Consider the following 17,483-nt stretch of genomic DNA (forward strand, 5'->3'; position numbering starts at 1 on the left):
AAGAGTCCTTAGGGATGAACAAAATACACGAGAAAAGGCAAAATATAAAACAAACAAACAAACCAAACAAACCAAAAGGGTTGTGTCCACAGAGATGGGCTGAGCTTCTGGATCGCACAATTGATATTCAGGGGCACGGGCCAATTTAGTTGCTACTCTGTGTATAAATTTAGGCATTCAGTCCTTTTACATTTTCAAAGGGGCCAATTGCGGAGCATAAGTCTCAAAGTTAGGAGCATAATTTTTTTTTTAATATTGGGCCTTCTGTTTATCCAGATTAGGAGAATAACTGACTTAACGTGCCGCAAGAGGTGACTTTGTGAGATACAGGGCTATAGCTTAACAAGGGGCATCAAGAGGAATCGGAGGCACTTTGCTTGTAATGAGTGCAGGTCTGGGGTAGCAAAAACATAAAAACAAAAAAGTGAGGACAAGTGTGGAGGCAATCCGAAAAACTTTATTGTTGATCAAAAAACGACCCAACACAGCCGTGTTTCGGCATCAAAGCCTGCATCAGGGGTCAAACAAATCTTTTTTGGTTGTTGCTGAATTAGAGACGGCAAATACACAGAAGTGACGTCAAGGCGTTTGACAATTGACTTCCTAATCTCTGAGTTTCAGGGAAAACGACATTTTCTTTGGAGCAACAACCAAAAAAGATTTGCCTTTTCTCATCAATAAAGTTTTTCGGATTGCCTCCACACTTGTCCTCACTTTTTTGTTTTTATTGTCTTTAATTTGCATGAGGAGTTTCCTCTCAGCTTTTTTGTTTTTTTTGTAGCAAAAACATAGACAGGCATCTTATTTCGAAATACTAAAACTTCTACAGAGATGCCCAAATTACCCAGTCCCAGGCTGGAGATTTTGGGACAGTCCTGGTGTAGAACTTGCATCCCAAAGCGGTGTGGGATTTGTAGTGCCTGATCTTGCCCATTAAAATCAGTGTTATAGGTCCCATAATGCACCAGCATGGGGGTTGTCAGAAATCCAGGACTGTCCTAAGATCTCCAGCCTGGAACTGGGTAACTTGGCATCTCTGCTTCCTTTTGAAAGCCACCAACCCATCCTATTGGTAATTTCACCCTGGTTTTTCTGAGCTATCGAGACTTGCTAGTTTGACCTGACAGCAGCTGCTGCCCTAAGCTACCGCCTAGTCTACATAACGGTTAAACTGGTCAGTCCTTTAACCAGAGCTGCCAAGTTACCCATTCCAGGAGGGAGCCAGTCCTGCTTTTAAACTTACATCCCAAAGCAGTGTAGGTATTTGAAGTCCATGATTCTATCCATTGAAATCAGTGCTTCAGGTCCCATAATGCACCAGGATGAAGTTGGCAGAAATCCAGGACCGGCCAAAAAGTCTCCCTCCTGGAATGGGTAACTTGGCATCCCTGCTTCTATTTGAAAGCCACCGACCCATCCTATTGGTAAATTCACCCTGGTTTTTCTGAGCTATCCAGACTTGCTAGTTTGTCTTGACAGCAGCTGCTGCCCTAAGCTACCGCCTAGTCTACGTGAAGGGTTAAACTGGTCAGTCCCTTAACCCACCCGTCAGTAACAAGGTCTCCCACTCACTAGTGCTCTGCTTTACCAGTTCTCCCTCCCCTTTGCAAGTGCTTTAGTAACAAGAAATCAGCCTCACCAATGCTCCTCTCTAGTAATTATTCAAGGGGCCCTTTTACTAAGCCACGGTAGGCTCTGCACGCATGCAGCGCACGGCCGAATGAGACTACCGTCAGGCCAGCGCACCCTCCTGGCCTTAATTTCAGATTTGGGGCGTGCCCATAACGGACGGACGAATTATTTTATTTATTTCCTCCTATGCGTGCCGGTTCTGGGAGCAATCGACGGACCAGTCACCGCGTGTGTAGTGCGTGAGCCTTTACCGCTAGATCAATGGGTGGCGTTAAGGGCTCAGGCCGGTTTTGGGCGCACACTGGCTTCACTTTTACCATCCCATTAAAAAAGCACCATTTTTTTGTAGACGCGGTAAAAAAAAATGGCCCGGCACGTGCCCAATACACGGGCCTACACTACCGCAGACCACTTTTTACTGCGGCTTAGTAAAAGGACCCCTCAGTCACTTTTAATTTTGTAGCGCAGGGGTACGCGGACTACAGCTTGGGATCTAGAAGGATGGATTTTTTTTTGTTGTTCTTTCATAGTCTTTTCCTCCTGTAAAATAAAAAAAAAATACAGCAGTCCATTTTAGGCAGAATACAGTCACTCTTCCCCCCCAGGAAACCTTTGCTGATGCTGGTGCTGTTTGTGTGACATTTGCTGCTGGAGTTAGAAAAGAGAACACACATTTCGCTAACAAAAACCTGGAAAGGACCAGGCACAAAAGTCAGTTCCTTCAGCAAAAAAAGAAAACAAATCATTAAACAGAAAGATTGCGGCCGGCCGTGCTGCAGTTTTCTTCTTGGGCTGGATTTTGATTTGCTTAGCAGGTTTGGGAAAGCAGAGCATTGTGGGTAGGATTAGGCAGTGTCTTTGGCATGGTGGCTTAGCTGTATGATCCTATCCACCTGTTGCTGAAGAACTTGGTTTCCATCCAGTCGGGTTATCAGATGGGCTCCAGGTCACTGAAGGAAAGGCTGAGCCAGTCCTGTTTTTTTTTTTTTTTTTTTTAATGTAGTTCTGTTCCCACTGCATGCTGGGAATTTCAGTCCAGAGGAAAGCAGGATAGCGAGTGTGTGTAATGTCACGTAAAAGATGGCCCCTTGAAAGCTGGGGCACATTGACATATGTCCAAATGTAGCTGTTATTTTTTTTTGTTCTTTACTGTTGTCCTAAAGCAGTTTGGATTTTGTAATCCAGCTGTATCATGAAAAACTGCAAATCCCAGAATGCTTCAGAACTTAATTTTTTTTTCCCCAATGGCTATGGATTCGTCTGCTTGCTGTATGCCAGGTGAAGAGAGATAAGAGGGATCATAGGCTGCATCTGAATGCAAGTCTGTGATTACAATCCTAAATATCACCTTTACTTGAATAACAATTTTATCCAAAGCACTGTACCATTCTTAAATAAGAAATTAGCTTCATTAAGATGCGGGGGGAGGGACAGCACTGATCATGGTGACACCCAGGGGCGTAGCTACGTGGGGCCACGGGGGCCTGGGCCCCCTGCCGATGACTCTCTCGACCCCTCTTCCCGCCGCCAACCCTCCCCGGCCATCGCCGTGGGCTACCTTTGCTAGCAGGGGACCCCAACCCCCGCCAGCCGAGGTCCTCTTGCTTCCCGCAGAAGGCTTTGTTCTGTTTCTGATGTTCTCTCACAGAAACAGAATGAAGCCTTACAGATCAAGGCTTCGTTCTGTTTCAGTGAGTCTGACATCCTGCACGTCATAAGTACATAAGTATTGCCATACTGGGAAAGACCAAAGGTCCATCGAGCCCAGCATCCTGTTTCCAACAGTGGCCAATCCAGGTCACAAATACCCGACAAGATCCCAAAAACAGAAGCAGAACGAAGCCGTGCGCGGGAAGGAAGAGGACCTCGGTTGGCAGGGATAAGGGGTCCCTCGCCAGCAAAGGTAGGTGGCGGCGGCAGGGCAGGGTTGGCGGTGGGAGGGGGGATCGGCAGGGTTGTCGGCAGGGGGGTCAAAGTTGGTGGCAGCGGCGGGGGGGGGGGCGGACCTAAAATGTGCCCCCTCACCTGGGCTCTGGACCCCCCCTCCCGCCAAAGTCTGGCTACGCCCCTGGTGACACCTAGTGGCAGAAAGAAATGTGGCACATGATTCCTGACTGGGGACGACACTTCTATGACCAGACTACAGTAAACCGGGGGGGGGGGGGGGGGGGGGGGGGGGGGGAGGGGAGGGAAGTCACAGGTCGATAGGTAGGGAGGTGCAGCTCAGCCAAGTTGCCAGATAGCAAAAAAATCTCCCAACCCAATTCGCACCTGAAAGGAGCTCTCTGAGGAACAGTAGGGGGGAGTCTGTCCCCCGTGGTCACTGCTGCGACAAGCTATGCTTGCTCTTTTCCTGCTCCAATCCCAGGTGGTCACTGCTCGCCGCGGTTGCAGCCGTCTCTCACAGGGCTGATGATGAGTCATCAGCTGTTGACCTCATCACCCACCTCACCCTCCTATTGGTCAAATTTGGAGTCAGAATGAGGCTTGAGGGGCACCAAGCCTCATTCCAACACCAAATTTGACCAATAGGAGATGGAGGCAGAAACAGCCCAAGAAGTCGCAACCCACGACTGTTCAAAAGTACCCACAGGCAACTTATTTAAAGCAGCCCAACTGTGCGGGGAAAACAGCGGAGTTGGTGCCCTGGTTCTCACTGAGCTGGAAGCTGAAAGAAGCAGTGAGAAAACTGCCACGTCAAACTAAAATTAGACAGTGCAAAAAAAATGATCTTTTTCACTCTAATTAGGCTTGTTCTACAAAAGGAATCTGAGCAGGGTCAACTGAAAAGCCTGAACTGCTATTCTGCATAACTTGCCGTAAGAAACATCCCCTGGAATCTTTAATATTCACAGAGAAGACATTCTTAATGTCCTCTCTGAAAGATGGCATGTGCCTGCCTCCAGACATCAGGGTTTCTATATTAACTCAGAGGGGGAGGACAGACCGTCTCCTAATCCATCACACCCTGACGCCTAGTTTGGTCTTGTAGGTGACCCACTGACCAGATCCTACCCTGCTTAGTTGGTGAGAATTTACCAGACCAGAGGCCACAGTGATACCGTTCCAGCAGTGAGTCAAAAAAAACCCCCAGAACAAGGTCAGCCTATGGCTTGCGGCATTGAACTACCAGAACACTCTCTCGTCCTCAGGCTTTTTCAGAACAAAACTGGTGGCAGGGCCTCCTCTTTCCCACACTGTAAGAAACTGCACTTTGGCTGGCTTTTGATAAAGTTTCCTTGTTTTGGCAGCAGTTTTTTTTTCTTTTAAACTTTACATTTTCTTTTCCTTTTCATTCTATTCCTTTTTGTTCTTTATAAATCACAGGGACAATTAAAATCCCACGTTTAGGTGGGGTTTTGTCCTTTCTAAAAACAGAACTGATGAAAATAAAATGCTGTAGTATACTGTATCCTCCGTAAACATGTGCAAAATAGAAAAAAAAAATAAGACGAACTGGATATTGTCTTCACTTTATCTTTGTTCCATGGGAATGCAAAGAAGGATTCTGCAAGAGAAAAATTAAAGAGAGAGATAAGTTTATTTGGACAGATTTATAAATGCAGTAATTTTTCCCTTCACAATTCTTCATTTGGTTCTCTCCCCCCCCCCTCCTCCCCCCCCCCTCCGACTCAGAGTTTGGACAAGTTCTTAAAAGAAAAGTCCGTAGACCACGTAACACATGTAGGTGGCCCCTTCACCCCTAAGAGCTATGGTAGTGTTGTACATTTGTGGGTAGTGGGTTTTGGGGGAGGGGGGGTGGGAGCTATGCACGTGGGAGCTTTTTCTGAAGTCCACCGCACTGACCTAGGGTGCCCATTTGGTGTCCCGGCCTATCATGGGGGGGCCAGTGAACTACCAGTCCTGGCCCCTCCCAGTTTCTGGATTCATCTGCTGCTGAGACTAAAGAAAGAGAATTTTTTCTGAAAAGTCTGTGCTATTTCCAACACTGTCCTTGAAATGAAGACCCTTCCCCCCAATGGAATCCCCTAAACAACACAGTAAACTAAATAAAAATGTTTGGGTTGCACACCCCTAGTAGCCAAAATAATCACATCTAATTATAATATATGCAATTTGTAATTGCACACAATTAAAATGTGCTGCTTAGGAACAAACAAGGATAATGGTATTTATAAGTGTTATGGAAGACCAATTCCCATAGCTAAGTATGCTTGTCCTACTGCAACACTATCACCAGGGGGAGCTACAGCACACAGTTTCCAGGGGTTTTCAGGGCTTTGCTGAAGGGTTTTCAGGGAACTTTATTGGGAGTGAGGATACAATTGAATAGATGAAAGTTTCATGTCCTGAGAATGAGACAGACTGACTTCAGCAAAATACAGAATACACGGGATGGAAACCAGCGACACCAGGACACTGCAGAATATGCAATACAATCGCATACCCCAGTTTTCTGCAGCCGCTCAGAGACAGAACGAGTGAGGCAGAACTTGAGAAGTTCCATCAAAATGCTGGAGTTTTGACCAGGGACGGACTGAGGGTGGTCTGAGCCCCCGCCGGGCCACTCCCCCCTCTTACCGCCGCTTCTGACGCCCCTGTGGCCCCGATCCCACCTGAAGGGCCCTGGTGGCATAGTGATCTCTTTGGGGGGGGGGGGGGGCAGGGAGGGGAAGAAGCATGTTTTTTTCTGCCCACTGTGCTGCCGCTATTCCCCCGCCTGCTGCCCACCAGCGTGTTTTCAAATGGCGGGCCGAGACTTCCCACGGTATTCTCGTGGGTCTCAGGACTCTCCGCCGCCATTTTTAAAATACGGCAGTGCCGGCAGGGGGAATAGAGGCAGCACAACGGGCAGGAAAGAACATCCCCCACTCCCCCGCAAGGGCCACTAGATCACCAGCAGCGCGCCTTTAAAGGTAGGCCTGGGGAGGGCTGTAGTGTGCGGCGGGCATCCGGGCAGAACCTCTGGGCCCCCTAGAGCGTCTGGGCCCTCGGGCACTGCCCGGTTGCCCGAATGGTCAGTCCGCCCTTGATATTAACTGTCTTTTTGTCTTTCATTAGTTTCATAAGAACATAAGTATTGCCATACTGGAAAAGACCAAAGGTCCATCGAGCCCAACATCCTGTTTCCAACAGTGGCCAATCCAGGTCACAAGTACCTGGCAAGATCCCAAAAATGTACAAAACATTTTATACTGCTTATCCCAGAAATAGTGGATTTTCCCCAGTCCATTTAATAACGGTCTATGGACTGTTCCTTTAGGAAGCGGTCCAAACCTTTTTAAAACTCCACTAAGCTAACCACCTTTACCACATTCTCTGGCAACGAATTCCACAGTTTAATTACACGATGAGTGAAGAAAAATTTTCTCCGATTCATTTTAAATTTACTACATAGTAGCTTCATCGCATGCCCCCTAGTCCTAGTATTTTTGGAAAGCGTGAATAGACGCTTCACATCTACCCGTTCAACTCCACTCATTATTTTATAGACCTCTATCATATCTCCCCTCAGCAGTCTCTTCTCCAAGCTGAAGAGACCTAGACGCTTCAGCCTTTCCTCATAGGGAAGTCATCCCATCCCCTTTATCATTTTCATCGCCCTTCTCTGCACCTTTTCTAATTCCACTATATCTTTTTTTGAGATGCAGCGACCAGAATTCATCCAGAAACATTTGCTGTTAGTTAATAAATCCCTTTTCAATCAAGTATTCTATTTTTTAGATAAGCTTAACAGGGAAACAGACTGCAATATTTATAGATATAATGCTGCCATTCCTATGATATAACATATTGATTCATCTTAAAATATTAGATCTGCTTGATAACTAATGGTTTGTAATTATACAAATCAATTTTCACTGCAGCCATGTTATAGCACTATGCGAGTGTCTGTGTGCAATTAGCAAGTGATTTCAAATTGTCTGCTTTGAGACTAATTCTGTGGGTAATGTTTACCCGGTGTGCTTTGCACCAGTTTTTGAAGAGAAAGTTGATGTGTATTTTTCCCTTTGAAAATTGATGAGGGTTGCCAGAGAATGTGGTAAAGGCGGTTAGCTTAGCGGAGTTTAAAAAAAGGTTTGGACGGCTTCCTAAAGGAAAAGTCCATAGACCGTTATTAAATGGACTTGGGGAAAATCCACTATTTCTGGGATAAGCAGTATAAAATGTTTTGTACTTTTTTGGGATCTTGCCGGGTATTTGTGACCTGGATTGGCCACTGTTGGAAACAGGATGCTGGGCTCGATGGACCTTTGGTCTTTCCCAGTATGGCAATACTTATGTACTTATGTACATACCAGTGGTCCTTTGCACCTGCTTTTCATGTGGGTAGATTTTACAAGGAAACTAACATGGGTTAGCTTCAAAAATATGATCTGCACGTGTTCCGGTCCTATTCGAAACGGACTCCCAGGACCACCTCCCTTAAATATGGCTACATATGTAGGCACTGTTGAACATCTGCTGTTGCCCTACCACCCAGACCATCGCCCCTACCAATTCTTAGGCTGATTCTAAGATCTCGGAACTGAAACACTCCGGAAATCCCACTGCAAAAGTTTAACGCCGAGTGACCTAGGTACTTACTAAATAAAGAAGACACTGACTGTGCCGAGTAACACAGTAATCATCCAGGAGACTGCCACCGCATCGTTCCCGACTATGGACTCCTGCTCACAGATCTTCGTGGTAGGAGAGTGTACAAACATGGTACTGGTGCTGGTAGAAGCGGTGGTGGTGGTGGTAGTGGTGGTGGTGGTGGTTGTTGTGGTTTCTAAAGAAGAAGGTGAAAAGGAGATAAGTGGTTCTAACATTCATGATGACGTGTATACAGAGTGGATGTTGCCAGATAAGGAAGGCGAGCAAGTAGGCAGAGCGAAGGTGACACAAAAGATGACGGACTGTAGTAGTTCAAAATGAAAGATTGATTCAAGGAATATCCAATGGACTTGACACGAATCGTCTGAGTCCCTTCGATGTAGAACTATCCAACTCTACAGAGCATCTAAGGACAACCAACCTTACGTAAACAGCTGCTTGTTCATCGTTCTTTTGGCCATGACAGCTTCATCGATTTAAGCGTTTGCATAAGGTTGATTGTCCTTAGATGCTCTAAATAGTTGGATATTTCTACATCGAACGGACTCCTGAGGCAGGCCTTTGTGGCCGAAACATGATTCGTGTTGAATCCATTGGATATTCCTTGAATAAATCTATTGTTTTGAACTACTAAATAAGGACCATATGACCCTTTCAGTCTCTCTGGTTGACCATCTCCCACTTTCAGCCATAGAAGCCACCCCATCTATACCATTTTCTATTAATACCCTTGACCCCTCTACTAAAGATATCTCCCAGTGTTTTGTCCCCATGTTCATGGAGGCAGGATATATCATTATGCATATTTAGCATGAGTACTATTTGTATTCAGTTGTATTGACTGTGTAATAGATAGCACTGTGTATTATTTTATTTATTGGGATTTATTACCTGCCTTTCTGAAGAGATTCGCCCAAGGCAGTGTACAGCAGGTACAGTTTAACATACAACTTACAATTTTGTTAACAGCATAACAACAGTAAAATAACAAAATATAAACACAAATGTAATACATGAGGTAAACTTGAAAACAGCAAACTAAGTACATAAGTGTTGCCATGCTGGGACAGACCGGAGGTCCATCAAGCCCAGCATCCTGTTTCCAATAGTGGGCAATCCAGGTCACAAATACCTGGCAAAATCCCCAAAGAGTAGCAACATTCTACGTAGAACTGCAAAGAATAGCAAGATTCCGGAATCCTAAAGAGTAACAAGATTCCATGTAGAACCCCAAAGAGTAGCAACGTTCCATTCAGAATCCCAAGTACATAACTACATAAGTATTGCCACACTGGGACAGACCAAAGGTCCATCAAGCCCAGCATCCTGTTTCCAACAGTGGCCAATCCAGGTTACAAATACCTGGCAAGATCCCAAAACAGTACAATACGTTTTATGCCGCTTATCCTAGAAATAAGCAGTGGATTTTCCCCAAGTCCATTTTAATTATGGCTTATGGACTTTTCTTTTAAGAAGTTAGCCAAACCTTTTTTTTTAATCCCACTAAGCTAACTGCTTTTAACATTTTCTTTGGCAACAAATTCCAGAGTTTAATTACGCGTTGAGTGAAGAAATATTTTCTCTGATTTGTTTTAAACGTACTACTTTGTAGCTTCATTGCCTGCCCCCTAGGCCTAGTATTTTTGGAAAGAGTAAACAAGCAATTCACGTCTACCTATTCCACTCCACTCATTATTTTATAGATCTCAGCCATCTTTTCTCCTTGCTCTACAGCCCTAGCTGCTTTAGCCTTTCAAACCAAAACTTAGGACTACTTTTCCTATAGTTTGCAGTATCCTGTGATTGACTCCTCCTGAGCTTTTTCTATTGGCTGTTAGCTCTGAGCTAGGGCCAGCCCTCTCTCTCTGCCCCTGCAGGCTGTGTGAGACAGCCCAGTGTTGCTAGTTTGCTTTGTGATCAGTAGCTGTTCTAGGGCTCATCCCTCCTTAATCTACTGTAGTTCCATCAAGAGTTTTCACCATCTCCGCAAGTCATTCCCCATTCATTGTCCCCGAGTTTCTCCCCCATATTCCCCTTTGAGTGTTACAGCTCTTCTTCTCAGCTTGGCTGAGGTTCTAGCCATCTCCTTGCCTCTGACGTTCCTTTTATCTTGCTGCACCATATGCCTGGAATCAGTGGCGTAGGAAGGGGGGGGGGGGGCGGTGGGGCGGTCCGCCCCGGGTGCATGCCGCTGGGTGGTGTCGGTGCCTCGCTGGTTCCTTGCTCTCTCTGCCCCAGAACAGGTTACTTCCTGTTCCGGGGCAGAGCGAGCAGGGAACCAGCGAGGCGCCGACACCCCCCAGCGGCGTGCTCTCGGCGGATTGGCCCACCCACCCGCCCCTCACCGCCTTCCAGGTATGTTCTCGCGGGCGGGGGGGGGGGGGGTGCGCTACGGAGGGGGGAGGGTGCGTCGCGCTGCACCCGGGAGGGGGGTGCGCAGCGGTGACCCGCCCCGGGTGTCAGCTGCCCTCGCGACGCCACTGCCTGGAATAGACCTCCTGAGCCGGTACATCAAGCTCCATCTCTGACCATCTTCAAATCTAAGCTAAAAGCCCACCTTTTTGATGCTGCTTTTAACTCCTAACCCTTGTTCACTTGTTCAGAACCCTTATTTTATCATCCTCACTTTAATAATCCCTTATCTCTTGTTTGTCCTGTTTGTCTGTCCTAATTAGATTGTAAGCTCTGTCGAGCAAGGACTGTCTCTTCATGTTCAAGTGTACAGCGCTGCGTATGTCTAGTAGCACTATAGAAATGATAAGTAGTAGTAGTAATCACCGGGATTCCGGAATCTTGCTACTCTTTGGGATTCTGCATGGAATCTTGCAACTCTTTGGGATTCCGGAATCTTGCTACTCTTTGTCCTTATCCCTTATTTGTCCTGTTTGTCTGTCCTAATTAGATTGTAAGCTCTGTCGAGCAGGGACTGTCTCTTCATGTTCAAGTGTACAGCGCTGCGTACGTCTAGTAGCGCTTTAGAAATGATAAGTAGTAGTAGTAGATGCATACTCTAATTGCAGAAAGCAACATTTCTTTCTAAGCAACTGAACTATAAGTTGGATTTTCTTTGTTTATTCTGAGTATTACAATAAAGAAGATTTGCTTAAGAACTGAGAGTCTACTGGTAAAGCTTCTACTTGGGGATGGTTTATCTGGCTGTTTAAGCTACACTATACTTTATTCTTTGTCTGGAACAGTGCGTCCAGTCTACAGAACATTAATCCTACTTTTCTCTTCAGCTGTAAAATAGTCTGCATGTTACGAAAATAGCCCCCTTACCCCAGTTATATGTGGGAACATAGGAGCCAACTTTTCAAATTTATAGGGGGTGCTAAATGCAATACAAATTACCCTTCCCAAGAAACGGTGAAGGACTTTGCTTATATTGGGGCCCCACAGAGCTGGTGGAAATGTACCAAAGCCTTCATGCCACTTTGGTTGACTTTACTTCATCTTGGGAGCTTGAGTTTCAGACCCCAACACTCAGGTACAAGTCAGTTTCCTCTTCTATCCTTTTTGGCCCTTCATTGCTGTATATTATTAAAGGACTAAAATACAAGGCAACCCATGCGTCCAACTTCTCTTACATAGGCACGCGCCAGTGGAACGCATTGCCACAAGTGGTGAAAACAACTTATGATTACCTAAAATTCAGAAAGTCTTTAAAGACTCACCTATTGGGAAGGGCATATCCGAATGACCCAAGTTAAATGACTCAACCCTGTACCACTTCACTATTAAAGATCGTATTGGACATTGATGAACTCTTTTACCTCAACCCAACTTGATTGAATCTTATCTTCCCTATCCCAATACAACATTTTGTACCTATCCCGTACCGGATTTGGCGAATGCCTTCACAATATTATGTAAGCCACATTGAGCCTGCAAATATGTGGGAAAATGTGGGATACAAATGTAACAAATAAATAAATAAATATGTAGGTTTTGTTAACTATTAAAACACCCAATCCTCCTATCGTGGTTTTTTGCCTACTGCTCTTACAATGTTCTGTTACCAAAATTCACTGCACGAAGAGCTTAGCTATTATGCTGTCATATATAGTTTGGAACACAAGGTAAATAATGTCCCTAACAAGCCAGATTTTTACTTATTTGGTATTCATATAAAATTCCCAACCCTACTGTGCAGTATTCCAATTTATTTGGTTTTAACCGACATCTTTTTCAGTAGTAGCTCAAGGTGAATTCTATTCACATACACCAGGCATTTCCCTGTTCCCTGAGGGCTTACAATCTAACCCTCCCCCCCCCCCCCCCCCCCCCCCCCCCCCCCCGTGCAGTGATGCCGACACAGCCCATTCAGAGTGAATGGGCTGTGTCGGCATTAAAGCTCCGGCACCCGCTAGTTGCGGCTTTTACACATTAAATCCTAGCTACTTGTCGAATTTAACAATTCCCTACACCGCTATGCGAACTCTTAGATCCCTAACAGATAACAGGTTAGTTATTCCCCCTCTAGCTAGGGCTAGATGGGAATCTACACGGAGATCGGCTTTTTTCTATTTGTCACCCTCCCTTTGGAATGGCCTTCCAAAGGAGATCAGATTAGAGAAAACTTATCTCCATTTCCGAAAACTTTTGAAAACCTTTCTCTTTATAAGCTACGTAGAACAGAACTTAGCATAATGAGATAAGGTCAAAAAGAAAAAGGGATAGCTTAACTGTATATTAGATTTTTAATTTGTACTGATTTTATTATGTAGTTTATTCTGGTTTGCTGCGCTTTCCTGTCATGAATGGAATTCCTATGTTTGTTTATTTGTATACACTAATTGTTTTTATACATATGTAAACCGTTCTGTTTTGCAGTTGCAATAAGGTACGGTATATAAATTAACATAAATAAATTTTGTAAACAGGGAGGTAAGTCTGTACTTGAGGCATTGGAGGGTTAAGTAACTTGCCCAAGATTACAATATTCCAATGACATGCGATTGGCCAAGCACACCGTAGCACAGGGGTCCTCAAATGCAGTCCACAACCCAGCCTGATTTTCAGGATTTCCACAATGAATATGCATGAGATCTATCTGCAAGCAATGGAAGGAGTGAATGCAGATAGATCTCATATATAGATTTATTGTGGAAATCCTGAAAACCCGGCTGGGATGTGAATGAACCCCACGGACTGGATTTGAGAGCCCCTGCTATAACATTACTAACACAGGGGCCCTTTTACTAAAGCACGCCGAAAAGTGGCCTGCGCTGGTGTGGGCGTGTGTTTTGGACGCGCGCAGGTACATTTTTCAGCGCGCCTGGAAAAAAGGGCATTTTTTGGGGGGGTGGCCGAAAATAGACATGCGGCAAAATTAAAACGAGCGCGGGTCTATTTTCGGTCTGAGACCTTACCGCCACCCGTCGACTTGGTGGTAAGGTTTCATGTTCTAATTGGGTGGTAAGCGTCAGTGCGTGTATACTGCCGATTAGCACCACGCATTTAGGACGCGCATCAAGAAAAGAATTACCGCCCGCGGCACACGGTAGCTGGGCAGTAGTTCCAATTTGATGTGCGTTGGGCGCACGAAGGCACCTAAGCTCCTTAGTAAAACGGCCCCACAATGCTCTGAAGACAGCACCCTGTCATCTGATCTTTCAGTAGTATTAGTCTGGTATTCCGACTGTAATACTCTGGATTTTTTTGCAATACAGTCACAGACCACAGTTTCCTGCAGTCTGTGGCTGATATACATCCAGAGCAGTGGCGTAGATACATGGGGCCACGGAGGCCTGGGCCTCCCCCCCAAAAATGTCTTTGGGCCCCTGGTTTTGCTGGCGGGAGTCCCCAACCCCTGCCAGCTGAAGCGTTGTCCAGCGCCGGTCTCCGGTGCCGCCGCGTTGCCTGCCCTGCTCTGTCTTCCACTCATGTCCAGCACGCTCCTTTCAGTGAAAATGAGCATGCTCAATTTCACTAAAAGGAGCGTGCAGGATGTGAAGGGAAGACAGAGAAGGGCAGGCAACGCGGCGGCGCCGGAGACCGGTGCTGGACAACACTTCAGCTGGCGGGCGTTGGGGACCCCTGCCAGCCAAGGTATTTGCTGCGGGGGGGGGGGGGGGGGGGGGGGGAGCAGCAGGGTGGCGGGGGGAGGGGCAGCGTGTCGGCAGCGGGGCAGCAGACCAATATGTGCTCCCCTACCTCGGGCTCTGGCCCCCTCCCACCATGAGTTCTGGCTATGACCCTGATCCAGAGGATAATTTTATAACCACCTAATCACCATACCTCTATTCAGGAAATCTAGACTGCCCCAACTTGACATTTCACCCATTAGATTGTAAGCTCCTTTGAGCAGGGACTGTCCTTTTTTGTTAAACTGTACAGCGCTGCGTAACCCTAGTAGCGCTCTAGAAATGTTAAGTAGTGGTAGTAGTAGTAGTATTACATATAGCAGTGATTTAACCAGAGCTGAGATTGTGATGTCATAATGCCTCATTCCACCAATACCTAAGAGCCAGCCTCATCAGTGATGTCACAATGGCTTGACTGTCCTATACTTGGCTCATAGCAGTGATTTAACCAGAGCTGAGATTGTGATGTCATAATGCCTCATTCCACCAATGCCTAAAAGCCAACCTCATCAGTGATGTCACAATGGCTCGATTGTCCTATACTTGGCCCACTTCCCCCCTTAGTGTGAAGAGTTTCAGTCTCTGGTATCCAGAGCTGAGATTGTGATGTCATAATGCCTCATTCCACCAATGCCTAAGAGCCAACCTCATCAGTGATGTCACAATGGCTTGATTGTCCTATATTTGTCTCACTCTTATCTATTAGATTGTAAGCTCCTTTGAGCAGGGACTGTCCTTTTTTGTTAAACTGTACAGCGCTGCGTAACCCTAGTAGCGCTCTAGAAATGTTAAGTAGTAGTAGTTAAGTAGTATAACAGGGTATGTACGAAAAATGAAAATACATATTTATTTATTTATTTGTTACATTTATACCCCACATTTTCCCACCTATTTGCAGGCTCAATGTGGCTTACAAAGTATCGTAATGGCGAATGCCATTACGGTAGACAACAAATACAAGGCTGTGTTATGGTCGCAGGTAGAGGCGTTTCAGGCGTCATGGGGTCGAGGATGATAAATTGTATCTGTTTTATAATTGATAACCTACACATATATAAACTAGGCTCTGACGTAATCCTTAGTAGTACACAAGTGCCCTCACACTGCCAACCCCCAGGTACATGCCAGGTCAATTGAGTCACCTGCCAACTGGGCATTCGTGGTGGGGTGCTTTGGCTCCTCCATCCAGGGTGTCGCATGAGCAGCTACACTCCAGTCGCTCCACGTGCCAATCTCAAAGTCCTTGGCTGCCACCTGGATAATGTGCTCTTTACCAGCAATAGCATCGGTGATAGTGTGGGATGTACCATCGGACAGCTCCACCTGGGGGGACAATCAAAGATTAAAGCATCAAGTAACAGCCAAAAATGCAGATTATGTCAAAACTGGAGTTGGGTTCATTAAATGCACAACAACTCAAGGATCCCTATCAGGAAAGGCTAAAGCGGCTGGGGCTCTTCAGCTTGGAGAAAAGGCGGCTGAGGGGAGATATGATAGAGGTCTATAAATAATGAGTGGAGTTGAACGGGTAGATGTGTAGCATCCATTCACGCTTTCCAAAAATACTAGGACTAGGGGGCATGCGATGAAGCTACAATGTAGTAAATTTAAAACTAATCGGAAAAAATGTTTCTTCACTCAACGTGTAATTAAACTCTGGAATTCGTTGCCAGAGAATGTGGTAAAGGCGGTTAGCTTAGCGGAGTTTTAAAAAGGTTTGGACAGCTTCCTAAAGGAAAATTCCATAGATCGTTATTAAATGGACTTGGGGAAAATCCACTATTTCTGGGATAAGCAGTATAAAATGTTTTCTACATTTTTGGGATCTTGCCGAGTATTTGTGACCTGGATTGGCCACTGTTGAATAGGATGCTGGGCTCGATGGACCTTTGGTTTTTCCCAGTATGGCAATACTTATGTAAATGCAACGAATGAAGTGGGCACCTGTTAATAGAACAGCTAATCAAATGCCCAGTCTATCAAAGTAAGACATGCTCTGATTACTGGCTAGCTTTAGGTCATGAGAATATATAAAGTATGCATGCACTAATTAAGTATGTAAATTATTAGAATAATGGCATATACACCACGATTCTGCCTAAGCACTATTCTGTAAATATGCCGTCCCCACCCATCTCCGCAAGAATTTATTGGCACATTAAAAAAAAATTACGGTTGCCTCTGTCAGTCTGTCTCTGGGTTCAAACTGCAACGCTGCAGGCAAGGAAGGAACAGAAGTTCAATTCCCACTTCAGGCACAGGTAGCTCCTTGTGACTCTGGGCAAGTCACTTAACCCTCCATCGCCCCATGTAAGCCGCATTCAGCCTGCCATGAGTGGGAATAAAATAGATACTATTGGAGATTCTACATGGAATGTTGCTACTATTGGAGATTCTACATGGAATGTTGCTATTCCACTAGCAACATTCCATGTAGAAGGCTGCGCAGGCTTCTGTTTCTGTGAGTCTGACGTCCTGCACGTACGTGCAGGACATCAGACTCACAGAAGCAGAAGCCTGTGCGGCCACATTGGTGATCTGCAAGGGCCGACTTCTACATGGAATGTTGCTAGTGGAATAGCAACATTCCATGTAGAATCTCAAATAGTAGCAACAGTGGAGGAGTGGCCTAGTGGTTAGGGTGGTGGACTCGCGGGTCCTGGGGAACTGAGTTCGATTCCCATTTCCCACTTCAGGCACAGGCAGCTCCTTGTGACTCTGGGCAAGTCACTTAACCCTCCATTGCCCCATGTAAGCCGCATTGAGCCTGCCATGAGTGGGAAAGCACGGGGTACAAATGTAACAAAAAAAAAAAAGTTGGAACTTGGAACACTCTGGCATTTCTGGGACATAGACGATAGAAGTCCACCCAGCCTATCCTTATGTTCCAACTGCTGGAGTTGTCGTCGAAGCCCACTCCAGCCTATTCGTCTTCTCATTTGCGGGAAACAGACTGTAAAAATCTGTCCAGAACTGTCCTTATGCTCCAACCACTGAAGTTGCTGTCTAAGCCCTTTTCTAGCCCATCCTAAACCAGATTGCCATATATGAGACACAGACCGTACAAGTCTGCCCAGTATCGGCCCTAGTTCATCACAGCCAGAGTCACCATCTAAGCGTCACTCGACACATCCACACACATGCAGCCATTTAAGTTTAGGTTTTTCATAACTTCCATTTTCTCATTAGAGATCCTCTGTGTTC

The 17,483-nt window shown here is 45.8% G+C and overlaps 1 protein-coding gene across 2 annotated transcripts in view; it reads right to left on the bottom strand.

Annotated features, from left to right (window-relative positions):
- Positions 1-3,860: 3,860 nt before the first annotated feature.
- CNTFR (ciliary neurotrophic factor receptor) overlaps positions 3,861-17,483 on the bottom strand; it is a 901,912-nt gene continuing 888,289 nt past the window's right edge. For both annotated transcript variants that reach the window (XM_030192837.1, XM_030192836.1), the window contains exons 7-9: positions 15,422-15,602; positions 8,182-8,368; positions 3,861-5,140 (exon numbers count right to left, since the gene is read on the bottom strand). In XM_030192837.1, the coding sequence (XP_030048697.1) occupies position 5,140; positions 8,182-8,368; positions 15,422-15,602 (369 nt within the window). In that variant the 3' untranslated portion in view covers positions 3,861-5,139. The remainder of the gene's footprint in view (positions 5,141-8,181; positions 8,369-15,421; positions 15,603-17,483) is intronic.

Source organism: Microcaecilia unicolor, chromosome 2 (assembly GCF_901765095.1).
Source record: "Microcaecilia unicolor chromosome 2, aMicUni1.1, whole genome shotgun sequence".
Lineage (NCBI taxonomy): Eukaryota > Metazoa > Chordata > Amphibia > Gymnophiona > Siphonopidae > Microcaecilia > Microcaecilia unicolor.